Raw genomic sequence first — 21153 nt, forward strand, 5'->3', positions numbered from 1 at the left:
CAGACAGGCATGCACAAGCGGGGGTCCAAAAAACTCACACTTAACAATTTCAACCAGGATACAGATGTTTAACAGGCACATGTTTAACACTCCCTTAGTCTGTTCAGCTGCAGTAACAAAATACCACAGCCTAGGTTGCTTATAAACAACAGACATTTCTCACAGTTCTGGATCAAGTTGCTGGCCAACTTGGTATGTGCTGAGGGAACTGCCTTATCTCTTGGTTGCAGGCTCCACCCTCATGACCGAATTGCCTCCCGAGGGCCTGCCTTCAGATTCCATTCCCAAGTGGGCCCTCACCTTGGGGTCAGGACTTCACATAGGAGTTTGGGGCAGGGGCACAGACATTCCATCTATAGCAAGCAGATGCACTGAATTTATCCGAGATTCCCTTAGGGTCCTCTTGAGTTCCCAGTTGTGCTGATTCCTCAAGGCAGCCTACGAGGTGGGTAAATCTCAAACACCTTTCAAGTCTCCTGGCCCAAGACGTCCTCAGCCTACCTTGTATTCTAACCAGGAGAAGTTGCACATTAGCCCACAAATACACTTTGATTACGCTTAATATTCTGCATGGAAGCTCTTTGTTCGCAGCCACACCAAGATGTTGATGGGGTACTGAACATGCCTACACCACCTCCCACCCCCATCTTCTTAACTTTTACCAAACGATCACCATTCTCCCAAATTCTTAGACCAAAAACCTTGGCATCATCCTTCACCCCACCTTTTCCCTCTCACTCCAGAGCTAGTGTGTCAGCACACCCCGGGGGCTGTCCTCCACATGGCAGGCAGGGGGCACTTTCACAGTGTAACTCAAATCACGCCCTGCACCTGCTCCTCTCCGTGACATTCCCATATCCTTTAGAGGGAAGCACTGTGTCCTAAACTGCTGGACTAATAATGGCTCTGTGTGACCCCACCAGACTGCTCTCATCTCTGACCACTGTCCCCGCTGCTTACCCTGCTCCAGCTGCACCAATCTCTGTGCTATTCCACCGACACGTTGCGCACACACTCATGTCAGTAACTGCACATTGTGTCCCCTCTGTTTCCATTGCTCTTCTGCCAGATGTCACATGGTTCAGTCCCTCACATCGCTCGGGTCTCTACTCAAATATTCACTCTTCAGGGAGGCCCTCCCTGACCAGCTTATTTAAAGCACTACCTCCCCCACTCAGCCCCGTTCTTCTGCTTTATTTTTCTTATAGTTTTACAAATGACAGTTTATATCATTATTGATGTTCTTGTTATCATTTTACTTTCTTGTCTGTATCATTGAAAATAGGGACTTTTTTTGTTTTCTCTTGTTTTTTTTTACTACCCAGTTCCTAGAATAATAAGTATTTATTGAATGAATCTATTGGATGGATGTCAGCATCCTTCACGTTTACTCCACTCAAAAGCCTGGCTTACGTCACACCCCGATGTGCACAGAGCACACATTAATCTCTGAGCTTGTTGGGATGTCCCATCCATGCAAGTCACACGGCCTGAGTTTGGTCCGGTTGTCAGTGGTCTTAAGCAGGCAGGCTCACGGGCACAGCACCTCATGGTGGGGAGAGTCAGCGGGCGCATCTATTGCCAAACCTTCAGTCATGTCTTCCAGTCAGTAGCTGGAAATTGAGGGAGTACTTACACTCTGAAAATTGGCAGATGCCTTCCATCGAGGCCTTTTTTTCTCCCCAGAGTCAGATATAGTGAGTGATTTTCCATCCCAGGACTAGTTAGTAACCTTGGCATAGTGTGCCCAGATCTGAGAGCCGCCTGCCTTTTGAGGGAGGCCTTTGTAAGCTGGATGGTGGTGACACGGGGAACCGTATCAGGGAAGAAGAGCTGAAAGCTCTTGAGATTTTTCCACCAGGGCATGTAAGGGCCTGATACCTGTCACCAGCTGTGTCGGTTAGGGCCAGTGGCAGGACAAAGCACACTGTAGTGTGTGCAGGTGGGCAGGACCAGAGAACACAGCAGAAAGGGGAGTCTGGAATCCTCTGCTCTCACTTGAGGTGTGGGGCCTGGAGTGAGTTGATTAGTTCATCTGTTTCCTCATCTGTAAAATGGGTTCACATCCCCTATTTAACAGGAAGAGCATGGTGGTTAAAGAAAAAAAAGCCAGTTAGTTCCTGTTAGGACTAAGGGGTGAGTTTCAGAGAGGCATATTTCAACTGAATAAAGGTAGAACTTGCTACAGACTATTGCTAGAGGACTAAAATAGCAAGTGCTGCTTCCTCCAAAGCCAGGTGTCCATCTGTCAGGGACGTTGGAGAAGGGGATTCCTGCATTGGAGGGAGGCCATCTGGAGAATCACCAACCCCCCACCCCCCAAGCTACTTTCCATGCTAAGACTTCTAAAGCCAAGAACTTGTCCCTGGGCAAGTCACTGACTGAATTTTTGCCTCATTTCCTTCATCTGTCAAATAAGCAAGATAGTTTCTGTCCCTTCCTGTTTTTCACTGTTGATGGGATGATTAAGTGGGATCATCATTTGATATGTTTTTAGGTCTAAGGAATAAAGGTATTTTATCAGTCTCATACTTTACCATTCTTGTTACAATAAAAACACTATACCTTGAAATAAGGCAATATTCCCTATGGCGTGGCTATGGTGAACAACTGCCATTTTGCACCCCATCAGTTATACTGGTTAAATAAATTAAAAGGCAGCCCTATTTTCAATAGGGCTGTTTTAAACTTCTATGTGGAAATAAACTTGTGTGTCTTAGAATTAGGGAGCTTGTTAATATCCCACGAGGTCAAGGAGAACCGCAGGGTGTATGGGGAAATTGGGCCACTGCTGTTGACATGTGTATGCCTTTCCTTTAATGTGGTTTTCCCACTCTCCTGCCCCTCTTCTATCCCAGAGCCCGGCTTGCTTCGTGTAACTCTCCATGTAGCAATGGCCATTCTGCCATCCAGATTATGGACCTCACCTCTATTTGTAGCGAAGTTTGCTTAGATCTGGAATTTCTTTTCATCAAAAGACATGGAACTCCAATTTTTCTGGCCTGGTTAGAAGTAAAGCACAGCAAGTAGCTATCATGAGAATAGTTGCACAGTGATTATGGTGTAACTGACAGTGGAAATTTCCTAAAACCAGGTTTCAGTAGGAGAAATATGGAGAGAAACAAGAGACCTACTTACTCTGAAATACCAGCAAGAGAAGGAGGGCATGGATTCTCCTAAAGATACACTTAGGCTTCACCAACTCCTCAGTTGTGCCCAGGTACCATGCCACCATTCTAGCGTTTGTGCTGTTGGTGCTTTGTTCCCCCAGGTGCTCTTTGCAATGGCCCATTTGTGAGGCCTGGTAATGCCTTTGGTGAGAGGCAGGGCTAGCCATGGCCTTTCCCACATTGACAGGCTGTCAGATCATGAGGTAATTTTGCAGTTCCTCATGTTAGAAGTGGGGAATACTAAGGGCCAGACAGGGATATGACTTGCCCAAGGTCACACTACCAGTGAGTTGCCAAGCATGGCTGCAAAAGTAAACGTCACCGTCCCTGTGGTAGGCCTTTCATTTGTGCTATAAATAAAGGGTTCGGATATATGATTACCAGAGGGGCCTCAGACTGAGTTAGCAGCTGCTTCCAGTCCTGCTGATGTAGCATCTGTGTGTTACATTCATTTTGCTCCAACCCAGTGGGCAATGCACAGAGAGACATCTCTCAACTGAACCAGCGATCAATTCTGAACAGGTTTATTAAAAAATGGATAGACTATGATTCAGGCACATGTGTGAATTCAGGGAGAACAATTTAAGAGGTTCTTATTTGGAAAAGAGGTCCAGGGAAACATGATCCACATCTGACTGAGTCATTTTGATGAGAAGGAAACTTCTGTTTTCCACCCTGTATGAGATGGTCTTCTTGTTCTTCACAGTGAAATCACAAGAAACCATTTTTAGCAAACTGTGGTCAAGGCGGGACTGCAGTGAAACATAACCAGATACATACATACTTCAGCAAAGAGGAGCTACTGGTGAACCAGATGTTTCCAGAACTCCTATATGAAATACAAGAGGGACAGATTTTTTTACACAGTAACAGGATGTATATATTCCAAAGAGCCATGCCTCCTTCAAAGTTGTCATGCTAGGAATGTAGTCCTCTTTTCCCAGGGTGTTTTGTTGGCTTGCTATTAACTGGGGAACATCTTTAGAAGCTCTGACAGACCCCGAAGAATCATTCTGGAAACAGCCAGATGTCTTGGTCTTCAAAGAGCTCAGTACTTACAATGCCTGTAACACTAATGCATGAGCAGGACCATTTGTAAAAGATATTGCACAATGGTTGTGCATCTTTCAAATAGCAATTCAAAGAGATTTTCATTTCAAACAATAGCAAAGTGTATAAACTAGCAGGTTCCACTTGGTTAATTAAAATAAATAAGCAAATGATCTGATCTTCCTTCCTTAAAAATACTGAGTAATCTTTCTGATGAAAACCATAAGCAGAGGTATTTGGTAAACAAAAGCTGTCTTTTAAATTCCTGTGTTGTGAATGTTGTTTCTTGCAAATAAGAGAAAGAATTCTTATCTTTGGTGAAGATGTCTCTCTGTCTTCCCTGAAGACCTTGCCTCTTCCTGTCCAGCTCCTTAATCCTGTCAGGTCCTTACTACTTGTGTTCCTTCTAGTTCTCATGTTATGTTGGAAGAGGACATAATTACATGTGTCATACCTGTAGTAAAAGAGATGGCATCCTTGGGCTTTCCTCTTGTCCTTTATTATTCAAAGTGCTCAACTACATGATCATAATGGCATTAGTCTTCCTTGGGATGCCACCTTCCCCTCCCGTTATTGGTCCCCCTTTTTTATAAATGCTTATCTTACTGTGTCTTGGACCTCATCCCTAAAAGGCAGAGATCTTTTCTAGATGGGATGAGGTTACCCATGACAGCATTTAGATTGCTGGCAGTGCTATACACATGGTATAATTAAGAGTATAGGCTTTGGTTTCAGATGGAATTGAGCATGCTCTCTGGGTCTGTCAATCACTATCCTACAATTCTGAATATAATATTTAATGTAGCTAAGTTTCTGCTTTGTCATTTATAAAACGAGGGTAGTACTGCCTTATGGGATTTTTGAGAGGGTTTAATGATATGAGCTGATCCCTGAAAAGCATTTCATAGTTCATGGGGATTCCCAGCATCTGTGATGAATCCGTGGACCTGGCATGCCTTTATTAGCCTGAAGGAAAAATGGAAAGGAGGAAGGGAGGGAGAGGAATTAAACTTGGTTAGGGAGAGAAGATACACATGGTAAGTAACAATGTTTCAGCAATTCACAGGGCACCCTGCAGATTCTAGTGAGTCCTTGCTCAGCCTGGATTTGAGAATGAAGCTCCTTTGAGAAAAGTCAACTGAAGTTCAGAGGAATTTGAGAAGATCAAGATAGTAGGGTATTACCTTAGATGTCTACACTGTGGGGCTGCATGGGGCTGATGGGAGGCTTGGCCCCTACCTGCCTGGTGGGTCAGCAAGAGCATAGCTAGCAGTGGGAACAGCATCCCTGGGGCCAGGGCTGACTCTGTGGCAGGCTAGGGAGGGAGAAAGCACCACTCCATTTAGGGAATCCTGAGGTGGTCATGGGTGCCTTAGACAGAAGACTGGACTTGTCAAGATTCAGAGCTATGTACAGATTACATTTCTGCCACTTTTTGCCTTCTTAATCCTGGGTGAGTTTTTAACCAGTTTGAGCTTCAGTTTGCTCAACTATAAACTAGTGAAAATAAGAATATCCTCTATTGATAAAGTACAGATTAAGAGGGATATAAGAGTCAAAGCACCTACTTTGTATAATAGATAAAAAGTTGAAAAGTCAATTATTTTTCATATTATAATTGCCAAGAGTTTAGGGCAGGCTTTCTGGAGGAGATTCTTCCATGTTACCTGAGGCGTGCGGAAGTTGTGGCTCCCTGCAGCTACAAGGTTCAGTTATCACTGGATCCTGCATGACATTATCCCTTTAGGTAGTCACCTATAATTGTGATTAATCGCTCCAGATTTGGCGCAAAGGACCCAGATTCTCAGCCAAATTGGCTACACTGGGCTGAGAAGCAGAGCTTTGGACTCCCGTGTTCAGATACTCTGAAGCAAACCCCTTCTGACTTTGTCATTCTCTGCTGCTGAGTGAGCCTAGGGGTGTAAATCAGTTTCCTGGGAGTCACCAAGGGGATGCTTTAGAAGGCTGTTGTACTCGTTTTGGAGCCAAGTGAGCAGATTATCTGGTCAGTTTTAAGAAAAAATGCAGTAAATGATGGAAAGAGGGAGACGAGGTTGGATTTTCCCTCGGCATCCAGCTTTGCTTGGCGTATGTTCAATGAGGGGAACCTCCTTTATTGGCCCTTTACGGACTTTGGAAGCAGCCCACAGATGCCTGCAGTGTGATTTCTTCATTTTGTTTGAAGGAAAGGACCTACAGCCCAGACTGTGTTCCTGAGAAGCACCATATTGTTAGCCCCTTCCTTTCCTGATAAATTAGTGATGCTTTCTTAAGCGTGCAGCTTGTTGAACTTTGGATGAAGAGAGCAGACAGACATCACTGCTTGCAGAAAGTGTAAAGAAAGGAAGAGAAAGAAGCATTTTCCCAATGAGTAACTCATGGCACATATTCAAGGCTGTGTTCTTAAAATGAGGTGTATGTAGTGTGTTGTTAAAATGAGGTGGAAAGGTTAATTCTGTTTCTCCAGGTATATTCTGTTAGCACTGTGCATGGCTTGCACACCTGTGTAGGGGTCTTCCTTTATAAGATAAGAATTTTCAAAATTTTCTTTTTTAGAAAGCTTTAAATCAAACAGATCTTAACATGGAAGTTCAATATAAAATGTCAATAAAGTTGTGCTCTTCCAGATAAGGTGGTTGAAGCTGGAACTCCCCACCTCAGCTCCCTCCTCTCTCCCACCTCACAATCCCCAAGACCCTTTTCTGCAATCCAGGGCTCTTAGAGCCTTGGAAAACCACCGTTCTATAAGTTTCCTGTGCAATGTTCATTTTGAAGTGTCACAAACATCATAGAGGACTTGATAGAACTTCTAATCACATTCCAGAAACTGTAGGGAGTTTAGAGAGTATTATGATGTCATGAAAAAGAATTTGAGTCAGCCAAAGCAGGTGCCATTGCCATTCTGCTGCCTACTAATTGAGTAACTTCAGAAATGATTTAACCCTCCTGAGCTACTTTTTACTTAAATGCTTAATAAGTGGGGATATGGACATCCATGTTTATGCCAGTTTATGTCAGGTGTACCTTTGTACAAACATCCCAACATGACCCAAGATGCCCTCCATGAAATTCAGTTTTCTTGGTCTGAGGAAGAAGGCATTTAAAAAGAATTCTGCTGGGAATTCAAAAAGGGCAGAATGAGCTTCTCTGGGTTCACCAGGTTCAAATAACCTCCAATAAGACTCACTGCCTCAGTGAGTTCTAGATTAGGGCATTCAGAACCTCGGCTTTCATTAAGTCTCAATAGTTACAACTCTAATTTGCAAGAGGAAGAATTAAAGACCTTTGCACCCAAATGTTGAAATAGCTCTGACTTGGACAGCACCCATGATCTTACACACTGCTGAAAGATCATGGCTTCTATGTGCAGGGTTATGCAGAGACTCTTTAGAAAAAAAAAGTAAATCTCTTTTGGCTGTATATCTAGGGGAATTTGTTACAGATCTCACCTATAAATATTAGAACCCATCATTTAAAGTGATAAAAGGAAAATAGAAGCAATCAAGACCAGGCTTGATAGGAGTTATATTCAGTTATTATTAGTCATCCTTGTTGCTCTTTGGGAAGGAAGCCCAAAGTGAAGACTGGAGCCATCAGTGGTTTCAGGTTTAACTTTAAAATTGCATAAGGCTGAGGGGATTTAGCAAAAGGACACCAGCCCAGCCTGGGTGGCAGCTTCAAATGTGTAACTTGCTTCTTAGTCTAGTGGGAAGCCGGCTGCTGGGCTTCTGCACCACCCAACCCACATCTTGAGTGTAGACTCATGTCTTCTGAGTGGTAAGGTTGTTACCTTGAGCTCGGGTGTGGGTGTGACTGCAGTCTCACCGGGACAGTGAGCCCGCGGAGCAGTCTGAGTGACCGTCTATCCGAATTCCTATTTGCACACCAATTATAGAAACAGAGCAAGTCTATCTCACTGCCCTCTCTTCTGTCCTCCTGATTAGAAATTCTTCCAGACAGTGTAGACAACCTCTTAAAGATGTGTGTTTTGGGGGGAGAGTTGTTGGAAAAGAGGAGAGAGGAAACTAGAGTCTGTTCCATGTCTTTTTTATTCCTGAAATGAGAGGGACACTTCATGGTGCTAGATGTATGGGGCCAGGGGGAACATAGAATTCACTCTCTAAGTGGGAAAACAAGACCTGAGTAGGTCAAGTGAGCCCATAGCAGATCCTGTAGTGAGTTGGGCCAGAACCGGGGCTACCACAGGGGTTTTCTCCCCCAAGTCTAACTAATGCCCTTTTGTATAGCCAAGTCCCTTTTATTGCCCCTGTGAGGAGGAGCAACCCTTTGGTTCCATCCCATCCGCCCTCTTCATTTCCTTCTGTGGTCCTGGTGGAGGACTGAGCTCGCTCATGGATGGTGCGGGCAGAGCCTGTTGCTTGGTGGAAATCACCGTAGCCACCTTCCCTTCTCTCTGTCTTAACCCCGGACTTGCCCGCTTCTGTCCCCTCCCTTTCAGAATTCCCAGCCACTCCCCTCCCCACACCCTGTTAGGGCGTCTAAGGCTTTCCTAGGGTCACATACATATGGTTTCCATTCAGTGAGTCACAGTCTTTCCAGGCCCCAGTGCCCTTTTGTTGAGGTACAGAGTGGGGCTGGTTGGCCACTAACCTCAGTCACCCCGGGATTGGGTGTTTCTCGCGGCTTGCTGGGGCATTGCCTTCCACGTGGGCTGCCCCCAACTCGTTCGTGGATTGAGGAGCATAGGCAGGGTGGGCTTCAGGTTCCATCCTATAGCTAAAGTAAGAAGCAAGTGATTCTTCACAAAATAAAGAGGGAGAAAAAGATCATTTTCAACAAAATAGGAAAGGGAAAGGGGCACAAATTGAAGGTGGTGGGAGTTAAGTGGAAATCTATTTAATGAAAGGATGCTATTCTAAGGGTAGTTTGAAAATGGGTCATATATTTTCTTCAAATCCATCTTTGGTCTATTCCTTTACCTACCTGCCTACTTACCTATGCGTCCATCCGTCTGTCCATCTCACATGTCACATGTCATCCATGTCACATGCCACCATGTGTTTCTCTGGCCCACAAGGGAGAAAATATCTGGAAAGAGCAAATGACCTAGAGATTCCCAGTGCAACAGGCTTCAGTTTGTCCAGCTGCATGTCTGCAAGGTCAGAATCCTTCTGGCCACACATCCAGTGTGAACCACACACCCCTGTTTTGTGTCAGTGACCCCCCCACCCCTTCCCAGATGCATGTATCCTGGGTCAGCCTGAGGGACTGGTAGGGGTATTGGGCCCCACCCTGCCCAGACATGACATGTTCATTGGTGAGGGGCCCGCAGAGGGGCGGTGATGTTCCTGGGGCAGGAGGACACACAGCCTCCCTACCTCCTCTGAGGGAAGTTTTAGAAGCTCTAAAAGTTAGCAAGTAGGAAGAAGCTGCTGAGGGAAGTCCTAGGCCCATGGAGGTCACTGGGGCTGCTGGTGCAGCCGCACTGGGGCAACTTTGCTAAGCAAAGTGAAGGAGGCTCATTTAGACAGGCGGCGGGCGAAGATCAGGGCTGGGGACAGAGCACCCTGCCTGAGACACTGAGGAATTGCTCTTCTTGTCCCCCTGGCCCCCCACCCAGCCCTTTGTCCTCCTTCCTGCTCCCAACCAACCCACACCTGAGGCTTGAAAAGACAAAAAAGACTTTTGCCAAAAAAGAAACTGCATCTCCTCAAAGATGGAAATGAAAAGCAGGATCATCATCATAGTACTTTGAATGTGGACCTTTCCAGAGAGCAGCAAGATGCGTCAGGAATGAGAATGACCTGAGATGGGCCACAGGAACACTGCCCAGCTCCTCTAGGGAGATGAAAGAATTTCCTCCTTCCTTTGCCTTTTAAATGTAATTCTGTCTGCCTTTCTCCCCCAGTGCCTGCTCAGTCCTCTCACTGGGAGCAGTACAGACATTCAGCCATCCTGGAAAAAGGCAGGGTCCTTTTCATTAACTTCAGCCTGATTGAAGTCCCCAGAGCTACAGCCAAGTTCGTTTTCCTGCTTGCTGCCTCCCTGCCTTCAATCCCTCCCCACACAGCCAGGCTGCTCTGGGCCGTGCACAGTTCTCCAATGGGACAGCGTCTGCACAGGGGGATGGTTTGGAGAGGATCTGATGCAGTGCTTTTTAGTGCAGTGTGCTTTGTGGAGGGACATGCTCGTCTCTTCTTGCCCATGCCTCAGTTTCCCCTGAGTTCTGAGCACATCTTCGTATCCCACCTTCAGAACAGATGGCAGCAGCTGGTTGTGCCTGATTGTTAAGATTGGACTAGACTTGAGATGGTCACTAGTGGAGATTTCTGCAGAGGGACTGGTAGTTAGGGGACCCTGTTGCTGTTAACTAGCAATGTGATCTTCAAGAAGTCACTTACCAACTTCTGCAAATAAAGAGTCAGTCTGGAGTTTTAAATTTGTTTTAGTCACAGAAAAAAAAACTTGATTCCAAATCAGTTTGGGTACATGAACAAGAAAAGCAGAGATGCTCTGGTGGAAGGGAGGGAGAGATGGACACAGTGGGGACCCTCAGTCTACACCACCTTCCCCTGTTCCAGTTCTCCAGCAGACATGGTTCCTAAGCCCCCTGGGGACAGTGATTTCCTAATCTACCCAGGGACCTTCAACTCTCTTCTTCCGGTCCTGATGCTGTGTGACTGGAAGTCTTTGTTGAGGTCCAGATCTAAATGGTCTTCAATTTCAAAATACGGGAGGACTTCTGTCCTGTATTTCTGATCCGCATCTGAGCCCTGCACTTCAGTGCTCCAGGACCAGCCCTCCTCCTTTCCTGGGTGCAGAACGGGTCAGTGCCTGGGAAATAATCAGCTTTGGAAAGTGGAGTGTTCAAGGAGCATGGGCTGTGTTTTGCCTACAAGCTCATGTATGTGGTTGGAACAGGGAACCCAGGAGCTGGCAGACAGGGAGTCCTGGCCAGGGGGGCGCTGAGGAAAGGCAGACTTCTGTGTGCTGTTCTCCTGGGAACCCCTGAGAGAGGAGGTCCCAAAACTTGCCTTTGGTGATTCCCCAGGGCAGATAACACCTGAAATGTGTACTAGATTATAAATTAAATAGTTCAGAATCCCCAAGGTAAGGAATTCACAAGTTTTAGAAGTTACTTGATAACCATACCTGATCATCTGCCTCCCCCAACCCACCGTCAGATAAGCTAATGTGTCTGAAAGGCCACAGGCCCACTGAACACTGTTGTTTCATCCACAGGAAGGAGCCCCCCTTCCCCCTTCCCGTAGTGGCTTCATGCACACTTTCATCCTGTCCTCCTTTCAACTCACCCTGGTGTCTCCTGCACTGAAGTATCAACCAATATTCTCTCATAAAACCTATAGCAGTTAGAAAGAGCTTGTTCCCGTCCTCAGAGCTGATTAATTCATTCAAATATTTGAGTGCCTACTTCATGCAGGAAATGCTCTCGATGCTGAGTGCCATTTCCTCTTGTCGACTTGGAGGGTGTCATAAGCCATCTCTCACCCTTCTTTCCTCTGCTCAGCACTTGTCACTCTAATCCTCGCCTCTCGGTTGACAGCATTCCCCACTTTCCTTTCAAGTCATTGGACCAACAGGTATTTATCAACTAATCGTATGTCCAGACTCTTCTCATCACTTTGAGGAATGCAGAAGTTACGTAAGATACAAACTATGGTTTTCAGGGTCATGGTTGTGTTAGGTGAAAAAAAAAGAAGATAGAAAGTACATAAAACAGCGCAAAACAGAACCTTAAATGATCAAGAACTAAATTGCATGCATCTAGCTTCTTTTTAGAAGGTAAATAGGATCCAAGTTTTCCAGGGAGTGTGGGATAGATCCTAACTTTGTTGAACTAGGAACCTAACAGATAATAGCCAATAATGCTATGTCTTTATTTCCAATCAAACAAGTGGATCTGGTCGTTTCTCACCCCCAAAACCACTCATGTGAATGAATATGTTCAGATGCTTTTAACACCCTTGAGGTCAAGTTTCAGTAGCAGCATCTTATAACTAGAAGGAAGTAGATGTTTGCATTTCATGTGGCTCTCTACTCACTGACTCTATTAAAAGATGGTAGAAGGCACCCACCCACTGGACTCCCAGGGCCTGGAGAACTTGAGATCTGAGTTCTTTATGCTAACATACGTTGATGGCCTTGTCCTTGCAAAGGTCACTCCGATGCCCATACCCCACTCCAGCCTTTCTGTCCCTCTTCCCCAGCTCCACCCTAACCTGTGCTCAGCTCACATTGGAAGCCTAGGCTGCACTGGTAAGTTCTGAAAAGTAGATGGTCATTGCCAGCTGTATGTAAGAATGCCAGGAAAGAAGAGACAGTGGAGGATCATTCATTCATAGGGACACACGCTTTCAGCTGCTGCCTGTGGCTCACTTGACTAATGGTCTAGTTCTCGGCTTCCTTCCTGCACCATGCCTCCTCAACACATCATCTCCCACATGCTTTAATCCAGAGATATCATATTATAGGAGGAGGATGAGCTTTGGGATAATACAGTTTGGGTTTTAAATCCCAAAGACATGTACTACCTGTGTCACCTAGAAAATGCTTTTCAATTTCCGCAAGTCTCAATTCTCCCATCCATCAAGGGAAGATACTTTCTGTCACAGGAAGGAGTTGTGAAGATAAAAAGAGAAAAACTATATAAATCAGGAACCACTGTGCTGGGGACCCAGGAGATCCGCTGTGTACCATGAGTCTCTCCCTTCTCCTGAATGTGGAGAAGGCAATCAGTAGATGGCACGGGTGCTGGGATGGGTGAACCTCTTTGCCATGTCTTTGTCCTTCCAACTGCCCTTCCTGAAATGCCTCGCCTGCCACCTTTACATTTTCAAGGCTCAGCTCAAGCTCCATCTTATTTCAGCAACCTCACTCTGACCTCTTTTGCCTTATGTTCACAGTTTGAACCTTACAGTCTACTACTCTCTGCATGCACTGACATACACATATCTTACTCTTTGAGCAAATTGTGGGTTCTTGGAAGGCAGGGGCTAAGCCTTACAATTATGTTCGGCCCTTCCCGCCTAGTCTAGCGCCCTAATGATTGCTGCCTGGCTGTTGGATTACACACAGAGGCGCCGAACTGGCTCACTCTCAGGATGGTGCCACCTTCCCTAGGCACCTTGCCCATGGGGAGTCTAGCCTCAGGACTGGGTGGAGAGAAAGGTTCAACTTTTATATCCTCCACCTCCTTTCTGCTCTATCCTGGAGTTAACACCACTTTGTGCATCTTTTTTGGCAAAGTCACTTAGAGAAGCAAAAAAAGCCCAGTTGAGCTTTTCTGAAGGCTGGAGGCACTGGAGCCCAGCATGACTCCCTTTCTTTCTTGAACCAAACAAAATATTGTTACAGCAAACATGAAATCGTTCCTATTTTTCACAAACGCTCTCCAGGCCTAACAAAGCTAGCAGTCACACTGCTTGAATCAAAATAAGCATCTGCCCTTTCTCTCTTTATCCCACACTTCCCTGGCATTTTTGAGCAGCAACAAAGAATGTGATTCTTTTATTAATTAATCATACGAGTCCACTGAGGATGCAAAAAAATTAAAACCTTAACTTTACCCTTTAATATTAACCTCAGAGATCTAGGACTGTATAAACCTGACTTTTATAATTTTGTCCATGATAGTTGGAGGCATAAGTTCTGAACACCTAAAATAGTATATAAGATCAAAGGCAATGTATGATAAAGGGAAACTGAGTCATGTGTAACTAAGAAGAGGGAAGGGTCATTTTTACAGGTCTGATTTTTAAAAATAAAAGAAGGAAAAGTAACCCTCTCAGAGGAGATGGGCTTTTAACTGTCCCTTTAGCCTGCGGTGTCACAGACTACTTTGATAGTAAGAAGAAAGCCAAGGGCCCTCTCCCTATGGAATTGTGTGTCGTATATGGATTCATGCATAATTGTGCTTAAAACTTCAGGGAGTCTGTGGGCCTGCTGAAGTCCACACATAGTCCATGATCCCTAATTTAAGTTTCTTTGAAGAATTGATGGTGCACAGAAAGAAGGTAGGAGAGGGTAGCAGAAGGGGTGATGAGGTCAGAGATGAGGTGGGCGCAAGGTAACAAGACCACTGAGTGGAGGTTCCTAGCCTGTGGCTTGCTCATTGCCTCTCTGCTTCCTCAGCTCCTGTCTAGGACCTGGTAAGTCCATTGCTGACCATTTGTCCTGGGGATACTGTATGCAAACTTTGAGGAGTATCACTAAGGAAAACTCCTTTGTTCTTTTCCAGCTCCTCACAGCCAGTGACCTTGCAGCCAGTGACCTCAAAGGATTTCAGCCACAGGTAAGTTCCGTTCATCCTTTTATGAGGTTCAGGAGAGTGAAACATTCCATAGTTTGGTCATGAACAAAGTTGGTTCCAGGACAGACATCCCCACCTTGGACTTCCAGCTTCTCTGACTCACAGAACCAACCTTGACAATGGGCTTGTAGCCTGTCCTCTCCCTCCACCTCCTCTCTCAGCTCATCACAAACAAAACAGTCTCTTTCTGCCCCCTCCAAATATATTAGAATGGGAAAAATAAGTAAACCAAAATGCTCAGGATGTGTGGTGTTGGGTGACCCGGCTCAGGAAAGGGTTCACCCCAAAAGGCAGAGAGTGGGGTGGGACCCTGTTTGTCCTGTGTTTCTCTTTTTGGGGACAGGATACTCACATTTCTGAAATCTTTGTTGCAAATGCCTTGCAGTCATGGTCTGGCAGCTGGGCTAATCTCAGACTCCTGCAGAGGCAGATGGTTGCATTTTGCTGATCTTGGGTAGTTTTGATGATCTTAGGAAACAGCCCACTATTATCTTTGACCAGAGGCTGTTAGGAGGTTGCCATGGGCAAACCACTAGAGGGCGCTGGCAGGGGCTCTTGGGGGACTTCCTTGACAGTGGTGAGGAAGGAAAATCACCCTCCTGGTCTCTTGAAGAGAATTTGCTCCACAAACACATAGGCAGCAACACACATGCACACAAATACACACTGGACACACAGCAGGCCTTGTGTTCCCATGGACCTAAGTGTACATAGAGCACAAATACAAAGAGAGAAGCCCAGAGAGACAGCTGTGGTGGTCTGTCCCTCACTGTCCCTGCCCCTGTCCCCCTTTCAATGTGAACCTTTCTGTCACTCCCCAAATCAATGCCTGCCTAAAGATCTCACAGTGCTGGACCCTTGTGGGGAGATGTGTTGTAGCATATGGGTGAGAATTTCCAGGGTAGAGCAGGTATTTTGTAGTAACAAGTATTCCATGCACTGGGAATGTTTTCTTCTTTAAAAACGTGTTATCCCCAAGATCTACCATGCCCTCCTTACACTCTGCTATGTGGGGTTCATCTTATGAGCCCCCTTTGTACTACACGGGACCCTAAGGACCAGAGTCCTGATGGGCAGTGGCCCAGACAACACAGAGAGCTAGGGACCAGAGCAGAGAGGGGAAGGCAAGAGGGCCTCAAGGGAGAGAGCGAGCAGAGCAAAGGGCCCCATGGGTGCGAGTCAGAGAAATCCTGACATCGGTTCTGGGGGTTTGGGGAGTTTTGACCATACATAGCTTGTTGATCTTTCCATCAGGGATGCCATGAGGTTTATAGAAATAGGTAATTAGTAAGCCTTTTGACAACTGCTGAAAACTGATAATTAATTTAAATACTTTTTCACATATTCACACAAACTTTCAGGTGAGCTCAGGGAATATAGAACAAAAACAGAATCAACATTTACCTATACCTCACCCACTTAGACTCACACACAGTAGCATCCCAGCTAAAGATTTATTTTTACCTGAAAATTTATAAAAGTAAAGGGGGGAAAAGGGTTATGCATGTGTGTATGTGGTTTTGTTACTGTTACTTTCTGAAGCCATCATATTCTCTCCGTGTTTGTTGAGCTACATTTCTAGATATTAGATCTAAAGTGAATTATTAAAGGAAGGAGAAGTTAGATGTATTTGGGGAAATCTGTAACATTAGAGGCCATGGTCCTAGAAAGACAGCTTCTCTGCTCCCCCACAGATTCCCCCACAGTTGCTGGTGCAGATGGCTCACTCCCCTGGTTCTGTCTGACCTTTCTGGATTATTCCATTTGTGTGTCAACTCCCAAGGCTGAAAGCTTAAATGTGTATTTTTCACTCCTCAGGATGCATGTTCCTGAGGCCAGGAAGCCCAGGAATCTTGTGGCCAGAATGCAGTGCCCTGATCAAAGTTAATTCTGCAGTGTTGTTCCTAAATCAAAGAGGTCCGGATGTGTCTCAAGTACACACCACACTTTTGGGTGCTTTTCCAAACAGAAAGAGAATGCTGCCCAGCATGCTTTGGGCTGCCTGCTTGCGGCCATTGTGCCAAACTGCTGGCTTCTGTTGTGATTTTGCCCTTCTCTCTTTGGGTTTCAGAGGAAACTGAACCCCATGCAGCCTGACGTGGGCAGTTAATTCATGGGCATGTTCCCTCCCAGGAAGTGTCCTGACTTCCAGGAGGAGAATTCACTGAGTTACCCTGGGGTACCTGACAGGGCCTGACAGCTTTCACACAGTCTACACTTACCACTTGCATGTAAGAGGTTTTTTGTTTTGTTTTGTTTTCCCTTGGCACTTGTTCCTGCTGCACCCTCTTAGGGAAAATAGTCATGATTTTCTCACTGATCTCTGAGGACTCTCAGCTTTGGAAGTGCAGGGAGGGGTGGCTGTACTGGACTCTGTCCTCCTTCGTGCATCCAGACAGAGAAGAGCAGGGTAAGGAGGTGACTAACTGCCTTTCTCCCTATGATTATGGGTTTGTAAAGACACCTGCTCATTCCTGGAAATAAACACATTGCATCAAAGATAGAGTCTGATGACCAAGGCTGAGATTCTAAGGTTTTACATCAGGGTGGGGGTGCTTCCCAGGCCAGGAGCTTGGCCTCTGGACCACACAGGGTAGAAAAGTCCCATGCAGTCAGGCCTGGGACTGACAGGTGGCTACTATTCTCAGCGAGCTTTAAAGGCACAGATGGAGAAGCTTCTGAAATTCACACCTAAACCCCCGGAATCTTCTCTTCCATTTGGTTCCCCCAACACATCTTACATTTTCCAACATTCTGTTCTTCTTGCCTTTTGAAGGAGCATTCACAGGAGTCCCCTCCCTTCTTGTCTTTAACTGATTGGAAATGAGGACCCTCATCCCCATTTGCCAGCCAACCCTCCTCCACACCAAAAGAAGTAAAAGCAGGCATCTTATTCTCTTTAGTAGAAGTCCAACAACCCTGGGCTTTCTTCCCCATTTTATTTTAATTCCTCGTTCTCCCCTTAGTATAAAAGCAATAGGTGTTCACTGTAGAAATTTCAGAATATGTGAAGGTGGTCAAAATGTACAAACTTCTAGTTATAAAATAAATAAGTCCTGGAGAGGTAGTGTACACCTTGGTGACTATAGTTAATAATACTGTATTGGGTATGTATTTTTTTTAGGTTTTGGATGATTGATTTACACATTTTTATTGAGATACAGTAAAATGCACAAATCATAGTGCATCTCTCTATGCATTTTAACACAGGTATTCACTCATGTAACCATCACTCAGACCAAGATATCAAACATTCTCACTTATTTTCCCCCTAATAATATTGTATTGAATATAAAAGTTGCTAAGAGAGTAGATCTTCAAAGCTCTTGTCCCAAGAAAAAAAAAAAACTGTGTAATTGTTTATTGATGCGTGTTAATGATGAAAAAAAAGAAATATGGAAAATGCAGAAAAACATAGGAACAGAAATCTTTTGTTATCCCACCTTAGAAATAGAGATGATGACGTTCTGGGGTATAGTCTTTCCATCTTTGTTGTACTTAGACATACACAACTATTGCAAGTTTTAAAAATTGATACTACATTTTACATGCTTTTGTTACCTTCTATTTTGTTTGTATGTTTTTCATGTCACTGGAAAATCTGCTAGCAGCTGGCTATTTTTGTCTGCTCGCTAGTACCAGCATTTCTTGACCACTCCCCTCTTGCTGGACATTCCATTGCTTTTCAGGGTGCGTGCTGAGCTCTCCAGGAGCAATCCAAGCAAGTGCCAGAGCCAGTGCCCTCTTCTAGGACACAAATAGCATCCAAGGCTTCTTGGCATTAGTTCTTCCTTGTTTCTCAGTTTCTATGGGGATGTGCCATTGCTTAAACTTTGCAGTGAAGTGTCTGTGTGCCTGACATTTGTGCACGTGTTTACAATGGCCCAGAGAGCACGTATGGTGTAACTGTAGCATGAGGCCTGACCTCAGATGCAAGGTTCCACGTGCCCCACCACAGTGCGGGGAAAGCGACCTTGGAAAGACTCACCCCACACAGAGGAGAGTGTCCACTGAAGGACTTGTCCTCACCTACTTTCTAAATCCCCCATTGTTTCAGAGAAGATTCTTTTAGGAGAATGGAGTTTTACTTCAAGGGTGCTTCATGAGAGATTTTGTGGAGCAAGATTAATGGCAGTCCTACAAAGGGTAGCCATTTTTAAGAAATTTCTAAAATGTCATTGCTGTCATGGCCAAAGGTACACTGTAGTGGGAGGTAGGGAGAGAGTGAGTCAGGACACACAGGAAAACATTTCTTAGTGTGGGGACAACAGGGCTGTCAGCCATCAAGCTGCCATTTCATTCAGAGGCAAATTTAGAGACCTTTCTGTGGGGCTTCCTGTTGTTCACAGATTCTTCCTCAGAATTGGCCAGTTCTGGAATGTTCTGCCACTGATATTAGCCTGTGGCCCTGGGAAAGTTCCCTTAAGATTTCATCCTCACTTTCCTTATTAAGCAAAAAGCTGTGCAGCGTTTCTTATGGATTATTGTGAGGATCAGATGACATGATGTGAGAACAACCTAGCATGATGCCTGCCATGCCCAGTGAATTCAACTTTTTCTTCTATTAGAAAAGTGCAGGTTAACTTATTTAAGAATTCAGAGGAAGAAGAAATCTATATCTATAGAGCAAGCAAGGAGGTCTTCCAGGTAGAGGTGTCATTGTATCCGGGCCAAGGCAGCAGAGGAGGAAATGAGGTGGTGAACTTATTCCTGGGCAAGGGAAGCCCAGATGAAGGCCAAACAAGGATGGAGATGCCTGGGTGTGTTCTGGAGACTTGGAGTGGTTTAGTTGCTCTGGTTCAGAGGGAGCATGGTGGAGATCACTGTTGCAAATTAGGTTGGGACCAAATTGCAGAAGGTCCTAAGAGTCTAGAAAAATAGTTCAACATTTTTTTCTTTATTGTCTTGAGTTGAACTTTTAAATTAACTAGTATTAAAACTTTCCAACTTATATAAAAGTAGGCATAATAGTATAACAAACCTCCATATTTTATCCAAGTTCTATGTTCTATTATCCAACTTCAGTGGCATGCTGCTACAAAAGCCCTTATTGTTATATTTGCTAATTTCTGTGACATAAATACCTCCACTAGAATCAATTTTAAGCTGCCAATGTTTTAACAACCTGTTTGCCAAGTCTTGACATTTAGCTTTCCAGAGGTGATATGATCAGTTTCCAGCACAGCAACAGGCCACTTCAATAATTATTATCATTTGTCAATCTTACTTCTTCTATACTGCCATATATATATATATATACATATATATGTATATGTATTTGCTTGAACTGGAATCCATAGATTAGATTTGGACGTCCATCTGAAGACAATGGTGCCATTGAAGATTTGAGGGTAGGGAAAAGTCAGACTGTAATGCAGACAGACTATTCCATAGGTTGTAGTGGAATGTGTGGTTACACTGTACGTAGTAGGTGTGATGCAATGACACGCTATCCAATAATAAGCCTGCACCATGGGTCCACCCAGGAAGTAGGAGGGAATGAAGCTGGGCTTGGGTCAATAGGGATGTTGCTGAAGGCCAAATACCAGAGAAAGTATGGGGACAGAGTCAGTGGACCCAGCAGCCCCTTGGCTTGTTAGAGAAATAGGGGTTCCACTAACCATAATGGGGGCCCAGAAGGAAGTGCAGGTTGGAAAGGTGCAGTGTTCATCCCTGGATTAAGGATGATTATGGCCTGGTGTTCAAAGGACGAGGCTTTGCCATCTGTCAATGAGCCCTTACATATCCCTTCAGTCATGGGAACATTAGACCATCCGTGAAGCGTCCTGGGCACCCTGAGCCCCAGCCTGAAACTTTCTAATGCAAGAACTCCAAATATTTTATGAGGAGAAGCCAGATTTTAGAAAGGTATGACCATGGAGTTTCTGAGAAGAAAGAAATCTTAACTGTGTTCATGCCAGCAGAAAGTTCAAGGTGGGGCGGAGAAGGGACCACGACAGTACCCAGTGGCTTGGTGGTGCGCAATGTTTTTGACTGCTACAAATGGGTGATCCTACACTGAGAAGCAGCAGAGAAGATTGGAGAATTAGATGCTTCTCACAGGTCGTCTCTCTTTTTGCATGAAATCCCCGAGTTCCCAGGTTGCATGCTCTTCTAGGGCTGGTCATGTCTGTCTGAACAGAATCACCATTACCTGACTTGACTCCCAGTGGACAACCACTGACTACAAGTTCAGTATCAACAGTGGTAAAGATTGAAATGGAAGCTCTGGATTTTTCAGAGCATCCAACCCCTGTCAGACTCAACAGGAGGTGGTGTCAGTACATGTTCACACTGCCTTTGGTCTAGTGTGCATATGCCACAGACTTCCCGGAAGCGTACTGTATGACAGCACGTGCACTTTGAACTTTACAAGAATTATCTCATTTAATCCATATAACACCTTAGTGAAATTATTAGTAATATGATCCCCATTTTACAAGTAAACACAGAGAAGTTAAGGTCACAAAGCCCTAAGTGGCAGAACTGGGATTTGAACCCAGGCAGTCTGACTGCAACACCTGTGTTCTTAATCACTTATGCTATGCCACCTTGAATTAGAGCTTATTCCTCCTGTTAAGGTCATTCAAACCCAGACTGACCACTAATAAGACCACGACAAGCAGCCTCATCTTCATTTTT

At 45.0% G+C, this 21153-nt stretch overlaps 1 protein-coding gene across 7 annotated transcripts in view; it reads left to right on the top strand.

The window, feature by feature from the left end:
* SETBP1 (SET binding protein 1) overlaps positions 1-21153 on the top strand; it is a 356016-nt gene that overhangs the window by 162224 nt on the left and 172639 nt on the right. For all 7 annotated transcript variants that reach the window (XR_008998335.1, XM_036918712.2, XM_036918708.2 and 4 more), the window contains one exon: positions 14440-14493. Coding sequence is in view for 6 of the 7 variants with exons in the window: in XM_036918712.2 (XP_036774607.2) it covers positions 14440-14493 (54 nt within the window). In the remaining variant the exon portion in view is untranslated. The remainder of the gene's footprint in view (positions 1-14439; positions 14494-21153) is intronic.

This window comes from Manis pentadactyla, chromosome 6, assembly GCF_030020395.1.
Source record: "Manis pentadactyla isolate mManPen7 chromosome 6, mManPen7.hap1, whole genome shotgun sequence".
Classification (NCBI taxonomy): domain Eukaryota; kingdom Metazoa; phylum Chordata; class Mammalia; order Pholidota; family Manidae; genus Manis; species Manis pentadactyla.